Source organism: Desmodus rotundus, chromosome 3 (assembly GCF_022682495.2).
Source record: "Desmodus rotundus isolate HL8 chromosome 3, HLdesRot8A.1, whole genome shotgun sequence".
NCBI lineage: Eukaryota > Metazoa > Chordata > Mammalia > Chiroptera > Phyllostomidae > Desmodus > Desmodus rotundus.
The window spans coordinates 91666929-91677206 of NC_071389.1; the positions used below are offsets into that span (position 1 = coordinate 91666929).

At 55.6% G+C, this 10278-nt stretch overlaps 1 protein-coding gene across 1 annotated transcript; it reads right to left on the reverse strand.

The window, feature by feature from the left end:
* Positions 1-265: 265 nt before the first annotated feature.
* FOXC1 (forkhead box C1) lies at positions 266-4725 on the reverse strand. The gene has a single exon (XM_053921011.2). The coding sequence runs from the start codon at positions 4219-4221 to the stop codon at positions 2026-2028; it is 2196 nt and encodes a 731-aa protein (XP_053776986.1). The 5' UTR covers positions 4222-4725; the 3' UTR covers positions 266-2025.
* Between the last annotated feature and the right edge of the window lie 5553 nt (positions 4726-10278).

The following is a 10278-nucleotide window of genomic DNA, read 5'->3' on the forward strand; positions in this document are numbered from 1 at the left end:
GAACAACGCACAAACTCTACGGTCTTTGTCAATGTATTCTTTCCCTTCACCACTCACCCAAAGAGGGGAGGGAGGGGCCCGAGGAAGCTCGCGGGAGCCCCGGGACCTAGCGCTGCTGTAAGCTCACTGAGCAGCAGGGAGGCCCGTTTCAGCCGACTTGACCCGAGGAGACACCCGTGCCGTGGGCTGCAGCATTCTTCCCTGGCTATTAGGTTACGACTCTGAGCAAAGAAGACCCGAGTAAATCAGAGGCCACGTAAAGCAGTTTTTGACTGAAATTAGAGTGTATTTATTTGCAGCAATCCTTTAACAATGATCAAATTTTGACAACAAGCAACAGCAATTACTGCTAAGTGTTGCCTCTAGATAGGAGCGGCAGATAGCAGGAAACTGTATTATCTTGAAACAAACTAAAAGGCCCTGAATGTCTGTAATCAAATTGCCATCTCCCCAAAGTCTGATTGACAGGGCTGATCACTCTAAGATAATGAATTTATTACATTTCCTGGGTTATTTACAAAGGGGGAGGGCCAATCGGATTGCCCCCTAGGTTTATCTGTAAATTAGCAAGAAAAATTGGATTGAAAAGAAACCATCCTATACTGAAATGTTCACTTCTCTCCTTACTTCTTATAGCTTTAAATCTTTTCCAAAAATAATTGTTCTACACACATATCTTCTAAGTTAACCAAAGATTAAACTTCCCTTTCCAACCCACCGTGTATTTTTTTAAAAAATTCAATCCTTCTACATAACACAAGATGGATTGTAAATGTGGATGAATTATATACATTTGCATGGTTTATATTTCCTTTTTCATAAAGGAGTGTAAAAAATAGGAAATCAATCTATCCAGCATTTGGTTCACAAGGATGTATAATACACATCCCAGTTTTTTATGTGCTACACAGGCCAAGTATTTCTGTGTATATCTGGAGGCACATTCACCTCTTTCTGTACACAGGTATCGCTGTGGTAAAGATTCATGGGCTAACAATTTTGAAATCGTGTTCTGTCCTTACTGAGAAAATGTATTATGTACATGCCAATGAAGATCTGTTTAGGAAAATGTTTTGACTAGCCACGAAGCAAGCTGACTATATAGTACATTTTGCAGGAGATGCTGCAGGGAAAAAACTAAAACAAAAGAGACTTTTATGTGAAATTTGACAGGGAATAGAGGATTTCTCCATTTTTCAGAGATTCAGAAGAATAAGTAATTTCTTGTGTTTTAATCTCTGAAATCTTTTTCTTACAATAATTAAGGCTGCATTAAAGTATTCCAGACATATAGGCATCATTTACACTGAATGGTAATTTATTAATAAACAAACAATGAATATGTTCAACAAAAAGAAAAAAAAGATGATAGAATAAGATTAATACAGTTTCCCTTTTTATAATGAAAAAAAAGGCACAATATAAGTAAGTTTCAGGTAATTTAACGTCAGATTTTGGAAACACTTTCTGGCGTTTGGTCCACAACATCCAACTACAAATTAAAAATAAATTACTATGTTGAAATTTACATTTTAAAACAAGTCCATGAATAAAAAGAAAGCGATTTCCACACATGGGGACTTCCCCCTCCTTTCAACATAGGATAAAATAATATCTTACAGGTGAGAGGTGAAGGAAGGAAAAGGGTAAGGGAACGAGAGAGAAGGAAAAGGAAAGCGTGCTCTCTGAAAATCAAGAAGAAACTTACGTGTTATCTGCGGTAACACTGTCCTTTAATAAACCATGATTTTGCTGTCTTTGTAAAATGGTTTACGGTTTTGTTTATTTAGATAAGGCAAAGTGGAGGTGGCTCTGAATTAATCTTTTTTAAAAATAGTGTTTTTTTGTGTGTGCTGGTGAGTTGAACTTTTGGAGGGATTCTGTTCGCTGTTCGCTGGTTTGGTGAATGTTTTTCAAGATTTTAAAAACTGGATTATTTTTTTGGTTTCTATTTTGCATTGATGGTTCTTTGGGCTATTCCTGCTCTAGGGTTCCATTCAGTTCGGCTTTGAGGTGGCGGGGGTGTCAAAACTTGCTACAGTCATAGACGAAAGCCCCGGACGTGCGGTACAGGGACTGGCTGGAGGGGAAGGCCATCTGACAGCTACTATTCCCGTTCACCGGAGAGTTGTTCAAGCCGATCCTCTGTGACTCGAACATCTCCCGCACTGAGTGGAAGTTCTGCTGCTGGCTGGGGTAGCCCGCCGCCGCCGCAGCCGCCGCCGCACTGGCCAGATGGCCCAGGTCTCCGCTCGCTTGGTTCAGGTACCACGAAGTGAGGCGACCTTGGTGGGCTGCAGGGTGGTGGCCGGCCTCCTGGCCGCTGCCGTGACTCAGGGAAGAGGAGCTGCTGCTGGTAACCGGGGGCAGAGAGTAGTCGGGTAGGGGGTCGTCCACGGCTGAGCCGCCGGCACCCCCGGGCGCGCTCTGCAAGTGCCCGCCGCGTTCCCCAGCCGCGTACAAGCTCATGGCCTGCAGGTTGCAGTGGTAGGTCCCGGCGCTCCCCGCGCTGCTGCCCCCGCCGCCAGCGCCCCCTCCGGAGCTGCCGGCGCTGGAGCTCTGGCTGCAGGGGGAGCTGTAGAGGGAGCTCTGGCCGGGCGAGTAGGCGCCGAGCGCCAGCGGGGGTGCGATGCCGGCGCGGGAGGACCCGGCCGCGGAGGCCAGGAGGCCGGAGCCGAGCTCCGCCGCCGCGCCCTGAGGCGAACCCCGCAGAGACGTCATGATGTTGTCCACGCTGAACCCCTGGCTGTGGTGCGGCTGCGGCGCCGGCTGCGCGGGCGGTGGCGGCGGGGCGGACTCCGCTCCGTCCAGGCTCAGCGGCCGCGCGGACGGCAGGCTGCCCGGAGGGCTGCTCCCGCTCGACAGGCTGCTGCTGCTGCTGTCGGGGCTTTCGATTTTGGGCACCGCGGCGGCGCTGCCGCTGCCCAGGGCGGCGGCCGGGGACAAGGGCTGGGGCGGCGAGGGGCACGTACCGTTCTCGGTTTTGATGTCCTGGATACGCACGGGCGGCGGCTGCGGTCCGGGCGCGGCGCCGTCGGTCTGCTCCGGCGGCGCGGGCGGAGGCTGGCGGCCGGGCGGCGGCGGCGGCTCCTTGAGATGCAGCCGGTCCTTCTCCTCCTTGTCCTTCACGGCGTCCTTCTTCTTGAAGCGCCGCCGCCGCCGCAGGAAGCTGCCGTTCTCGAACATGTTGTACGAGTCCGGGTCCAGCGTCCAGTAGCTGCCCTTGCCCGGTTTCTTGTCGTCGCGGGGCACCTTGACGAAGCACTCGTTGAGGGAGAGGTTGTGGCGGATGCTGTTCTGCCAGCCCTGCTTATTGTCCCGGTAGAAGGGGAAGCGGTCCATGATGAACTGGTAGATGCCATTGAGGGTAATTTTCTTGTCCGGGGCGTTCTGGATGGCCATGGTAATGAGAGCGATGTAGCTGTAGGGCGGCTTCACCATGTCCTTGGGCTGCGGCTGCGGCGTGTAGGGCCCGTAGGCGCGGGCCATGCCGCCGGGATACTGCTCCGCGTGCGCGGGGTGCGAGTACACGCTCATCGGGGCCGGCATGGCGGTGTAGCCGCCCCCGGCCGCCGCCGCCGCCGCGCGGTAGTAACTCTGCTCGCCGCCGAGGTAGGGCACCACTCCCAGGGAGTTGGGGCTGGACACGGAGTAGCGCGCCTGCATGGCCCCCGCTCGCCGCCGCCGCCGCCGCCCCGCGCCGCCCGCCGCCCCCCACCCTCGCTCCGGTCGGCCGCGCCGCGCCGGCCGCCTAGTCCGAGTCCGGGCCTCGCGGGGCTGGTGTCGGGCCGCCGCCTCCCGGAGCCGCCAGCTGCGCGCGGCCTCCCCTTGCGCTCGCTCCGGCTCCTGGGGCGCCTCCGGCCACTTCAGGGCCCACGCTGGCCGCGCAGGGGGATCGGTGTTACGGGAGAGGGCCGGGCCGGGATGCCAACAAACGGCCTTGAAGAAATTCGCGGAGCCACTTCCAGGCGAGAACGGCAAAAAAAAAAAAAAAAAAAAAAAAACCCAAGCCAAAACTAAAAAACAAGAAGGCGCTCTTCTCGCCACACTGCCTACGCCTTCCAGGAGACTGCCTCGAGCCGCCGGCGAAGGCGGCCAAATCACCAGGGCGGGGGGCCGCGCGCCGGCCGCCTTCCCGGGCCCCGCGTCACCTTTTTTTTTCAGTCTCTCGCGCGCGGGCCGCTTAAAGAAGCATTGGAAAACTTCTGAACTTTTAAGCATCCGTCACCCAGGCGAGGACTTTTTTACGCAGTTACATTTTTTTCCGGGCAGCGGAGCCCCGCCCCTCCGCAGAGGCAGCAGCCAATGGGAGGCGAGAACCGCCTCTGAATGAGCCGGAGGCCGAACCCCGCCGGGCCGCGCTGGGCGGCGGGAGGACCGCGGGGCTGACCACACGCGCGCCGGCCGGCGGGGTCCCGCGCTCGCGCCCACGCCGTGGCCTGCGCTGGCCGTCGGTTTGTCCGCCGCGCCTGCACCCCGCACCGCCGACGCCAGGCACTGTCTCCCATCCCGGACCCTGCGCACGGACGTCCATTGTTCTCGCAGATTTTCTGGGTCCTCTTGGGCCCCACACAGACCCTTCCTCCGTCCACCGCTCCCAGACGTCACCGACTCCTCGAGCCCTAACTCGCGGGGGCTCTCTTCTCATTCCCTGACCAGTGTGGCTGGCTCGAGCTCCGGGATTTCTCCGCCCCTCCTTCTTTCCCCCTCGCCTCTCCTTTCTACCCACCTCTTCCCTCCCCTCCCGATCGACCAGTAAACTCGCTGTTTTCACAGAGGTCTCCAGTTTCTCCCCACCTGGAAGTTTACCTGTCCTGAGCTCGGTTACAGAGTTTTAAGGGCTCGGTCACTGCTGTGCCCTGTTACTGGTGGACAAGGAGTTTTCGACCCCACCTCACCGTCCCGTGACCTCTCCCAGTAGAAATAAGAGAGGAGGAAAAGGGGCTTTGCCGGGAGCTTCCGGCAGTGGTTCGCCCAGGTAGGCTGCGTCCGCCCCACTGCGGGGCTCCCTGCTCCTCGGCCCCTAGGACCCTTGGCAGCCCGAGGGTACTTTCGGCGCGGGCCGCTGGAGCCAGGAGGCTTTCCCGCGCTGCCCTTCAGGGAGCTTGCGGGGTCTCTCAAGTTCTCAGCCCACCATCCTCTATTGCCCAGCCGGACTCAGAGGAGGGGTCGTCAGGCTTCGGGCTCAGTGACAAATAAATACTTGTAGAGCACAAAGCGTCCCAGTCCAATCTCTAAAAGCAGACGGGCAGGGCTGCGGGCGAGCAGAGATAACGGGTGTTTGGAAGGAATACTCAGAATCGCACCTGCAGGGGGATAAGTACAGATGGTGTATCCTTGCGCACACGCCTGAGATTTGAAGATGCTAGGTGACTGGGATGGAAAGGGAAGAAGAGAAATGAGAGGGAAAGAAACGAAGGAAACGAAAAGACATGGGTCTTCCTTTGCTTGCAGCGCGATTCTGCATTTGGGCAAGTCCAGAAAAGACCCTCCTGGAGACTGAACACTAGATCCTTTACTAGATGCTGGGGAAACCAACGAATTCAGGAAACTGTGAAGAAGAGTAGCATGACGCATTTAACCCCCCCCCCCCCCAATTTCTGACAATCTTTAACTTCAAGGACGTGTTGGGAGTCCCTTTTGGCTTTCCGGTTGCAATCTCGGCTTCCCCTGCACAGAAATTCTAATTGCAGCCTCAGTTGTCAAGGGCGCTGATGTAGGTAGCAGGCACAGTTCCGTGACACTTGAACATTAAAAAAATATTGTATTTCATAATGGACGTCTCTTGGAGAGAAGAAGAGGACCTGCTACTTCTAGAAGTAGCCTAGGGGGTTGCCCGGAAGTTCCGATTCCTGAGGCCTCTGTCCCCTGGCCTGCTGTGTGCTTTGGGCCACTGAAACTCCTTTGCCAGAGTGTTCGCAAGGCCGAGTCGCTGACTGGTTGCAAGAAACATTTATCAGCAGGAGGCTCAGCACTTGGTGGTTCCTAAACACTTGCGGGAGAAGGAGGAGGTAGAAACCCCAAGACTTGTAAAATGAATTCGTGTCCAACCTCCCGTCCTATATACCCTAACTTAATCAGCTCCTTTGGCTGAGGCTTTATGGGACGCTCTAGCTGCAGCCTGGAAGCCAGTTAAATAAGTGTTCTCCCGAAACACCTCAGCATTTGGTGAATTCGGTCTGTAAAATACGTTTCTAGTGCTCGCCGTGCGCGGGACAGAAACAGAGACAGCGACTCGTTTGTTTTCCGAACGTGAGAAATGCCAACGGGCCCGGGTTTTGCAATAGACAGTCCTGCTCCGCTGTCTCTCTCCCCTCGTTCCCTCCCTCTGTCAGCCGGGAGAAGTGTAAACAGCCTGTAATGTAAATTGCAAATCGAATAACGGTGAGGGTCTGGGCTCCCCGCTTTGAAAATAGAAGTTGCCGTTGTGAAATTTGTATCTGGATTACGGGGGGGTAATGGAGGGGTGCAGTTTTATAAAGATCAACTTTCCACTGGTGTAGCTCTGGGTATTCGCCAGAAAAAGATATTTGCATTTGTGTTTATAAGCTTACTCGGAAGCAAACCTCTAGTAAACGGCTTGATTGTATTTCAAGTACTTCTTATTGTTGCTAGAGGCGTTATGTGAACATTCAGGCGCAGATATGAAGTCTGGAGGAATGGACTAAAGTTTTTGTTTCCAGGTTAAAGTTTCTGATGCCTTTTTTTCCTACTTCACGGGGTAGTTCAATCACCCGTCTCCCCGCACCCCTGCAACCCTTGAATCAATTGGCAGAATTGCCCCGCAGGCGACAGCGGTAATGGATGTTTGGTGGAACTGTCGCTTGGCCCATCCCCCGACCCCCATTCCCCTCCTTGACCCGCCAGGCCGGGTTACAATCCCAGGGGCCCACCGTAGGGTTCTTAGCTCTGAGGAGGGGGCGTGACTTCACAGCGATATTTAAGACAAGGCCTTCCCCGGGACCCTACAGTAGAAAAACACCGGGAGGGGAGACATGGCAAGCACTGCTGGAAATGCCCGGTTTCGGGAGCGTAGTGACAACCTAAGGACTAAGTGTCGGGGGGCGGGGGCGGAGTTGGTGCCCTAACTCAGATCACCAGGAGGCAGGAGTTTCTTTTCTTTTCAAGTCCAGAAGGGTACGGCACGGGGTGGGGGTGGGAGAGGGGGCGAGTCCAGGAAATGAGTGCCCCGGGGCGGTAGCCCAGTCCTGGGTGCACGGACTGTCCTCCCTGTCCAGGACCCCTAGGGAACTTTCCAGCGTCCCCCTCGGCCCTGGCCAGCCTAATCTCCCCTACTGCGTGCCCAAACCCCCTCCCCCGCCCGCGGTTCCGGTTTATGCAAACCCTTGGCTCCGAGGTGTACCCTGGAAGCCAGCGGGTCGCGGGGCTAGGATGCCTGCGGGCGAGCTTGCTTGGGGGGTGGGGAGGATTGCCCCAGGATCTGCTGTAACAGGAACCTCAGGCACAGAAGATGAGGGAAGAGGCTTCTACTCCGGACGGTGCAGCGAATCCTGGGGGTTCTGCAAACCCAGGAGCGAGGCTGCAGTTCCACGGCCGTCTACCATTTCCCCCTTGCCTGGCCGGGGTGGAAATTGAGTTTTAAGGCAGTTACCCCGACAATGCGACTTTAAATCTCCTTCTGGAATGAAATCACAAACATTTGGGGGCACTCCGTCTGTGGGTTGTATTTGAGCTATTCAGATAAGTGGCATAGTTCTCCGTATGGCCTCGTTTGCGTAGACCAGAAGCCCCGAGGTAGAGGAGAATATCCGGGTGCCCCAAACCGTTATTCGTTATCAAACTGCGAGTCCGTCCGGCAGGTAGTGTCTGTCGTAGGTGTGACTTTTCAGCGAAGGGAGGAGGCGGAGAACAAAGGTCTGGGTGACCCCGACTCCGGGGATCGATTTCCTTCTTCTCTTAGTTGGGGGTTTCGGAGTAAAGTTCTGTAGAGGCAGTCCTCCTAATCGAGCCCCCTCCTTTGTAGAAAAATAAATCCTACAGTAAATAAGAGTGTTTGTTTTTCGATTATGTTTTAAAGGCAAAATGATCCACATTGCCTGTCTACGTGATTTCACTAATTGGATAGTTGCCCTCGTAGGGCCAACCCTTCCCGGAAAGTTTATAAGATGGGATAAATTAATGTCATCTCCCAAGGCCCTAACGCGGGTCGTCCCACTAATTACTTACACGGGAGAGAATGTGCCAACATCTGCTCATGGTTATCCCCTCGGGTCGGCCCACCTGTCGCCCCACTGCAGGAAAGCCCCAGTTTCCCCGAGCGTTTCAGAGCCAAGCTGAGTAGCAAGGAAGGGCCAAGGGGCTTGCGGGAAGTTAATCTTTAACTTTGGTGACTGACTAAGAAAGACTCGTGGCTTTCTTTGTCCAGGCAGAAGTGCGTGGCGATCAGAACTGTCACTTTTCATTAATGCAGGACAAGCGTACCATCTGCAAAGGGGAGGACTAGTTGTGCGAGTGTGTGCTCACGCTCGCCTCGGTTTATTTCCACCCAGGTCTCCAGCTGACTCGGGGCCGCAGCCGCAAGCCAGAGCCTGGAAAGGTAGAGGCCCGCGGGGCCTCCCAGCTTCGCAATTTGGACTCAGCTGGGGCTCGCGCCGCGCGGCCCCCCGCGGTCCTCAAGCCGCAGAGTCCTCTAGCGCCGCACAGAGACTTCGGGTGCGGGCGGGCGTGGACTGTCAGAGGACAGTGCCGACGTGCCTTTCCTGTACTGGAGTAGAAAGCCCACGCTCCCGCACGGACTTGCCGTGGCTAACGGGTGTTAGAAGCTAGGCTTTGATCAGCGGACAGACCCACAGACAGCTTGGAACCGCAGGCGGGGTGAGGCCGCCCGCACCTTGCTGGTTGCTGGGCTTGTGTTCTGCCAGCGGCGGGCACTTCCCTGGGTTTCAGCCCCGCCTCCCCGCTGACCTGCACGCGGGAGTTGCGGCCCGCCCTTTTTCCTGCCCTGGAGCGACCTTCGCCGAGCCGGAGCCTGGACGACCCCTCCCCTTTGCACGCCCCCGAGACTTGAGCTCCTCAGCTGTCCCTCACCACACCCCGGGGCGTTACCCGACGAGTCACCCGACGCGGGCGCCAGGCTGGGCCTGTGGTGCGTAAGGCGCGGGCACCCGCGCAACTTGGACCTTGTGTGGACCAGCCGCGGGGCCCTTCGCAGGAGCCAGCTGTTTGCACCACTCAGGGCAGAGACAAGACCAGCAAACTGACGGTGCAGCAGGTCTCCCTGGAGGGCGGCTGGTCCTCGGTGCGCCTGGGGCTGGCAGCGGTAGCCGGTTGGTTTAGGCCCCTTCTGCCCTCAACAAGCTTCACGTCTCTTTCCCCCAGCTCAGAGTAGAGAAAGGAAGGTACGTAGGAAGTCCCGTTGCCGCTCCACAGCGCAGGGCTGGGGGCGCCTGTGCTCCGCGAGTCCCAGGCCTCTAGGGTCCCGTGCCGGCGAGCCGCTTAGGGCGCGGACACAACGCCCTGCTCTGGCTCCGAGCGCCCCCTGCCGTCCACAGCTTCATCTCTGTGCGTCTCTGCAGCTGTGGGAGCCCCCCGCCTGCCTCAGGCCTGCGCCTTGTAGAGCTTTCCCTGGGAAAAGGGCTCCTGAGGAAGAAATCCCTGGGGAAAGTCAGGCCGCTGGAGTGGGACCCCGCAGGGACTAGCTTCAGTTTTCACACCCTGCAGCCTACCCAGGGTCGAGGCCGGAATAGTCTGGTTGTGAAATCCAATGGAGAGACCAACTCAGGCTCCCAGGCACAGACCAGGGACATTTTCGTGCCTGAAGCTGGAGGTGACCCATACTGAAAGCCAGCCACTGACTACATTCCTTCCAGGCGATCCCTTTTAATTGATGTGCACATTACAGAAAAAGCAAGGCCGCTTCATCAAGTGAATTACATTCTGGGAGATGCCAAGGAATGTATTTACTGGCAGCCAGGTTTGCCAATAAAAGTTGCAAATGAAGACTGCTGGTTTCCAGGAAAATGTACTTCTTTTCTTTAACCACCCCTTAGTCTTAATTATGAAAAACTGAACCCCCAAAGAACCGGTTTAGAGAAGAGGACTGCTGAGTGGGAGTGATGGTGGCTGCTAGTGCAGTCTCTCTCCCCCACACTCATTTACACACCCCAGTGACACCATAGGACAACACCAACAGTGCATACTGTGGCCTTACCCACAGAGAGACTTGCCAGTGTTTGCATACACTGTAGACACAGACACAAGGCTGGAAGTTGGCCGGCAGGGAGCTATGCATTGGGATTAGTGCTATTTAGTTTGGAA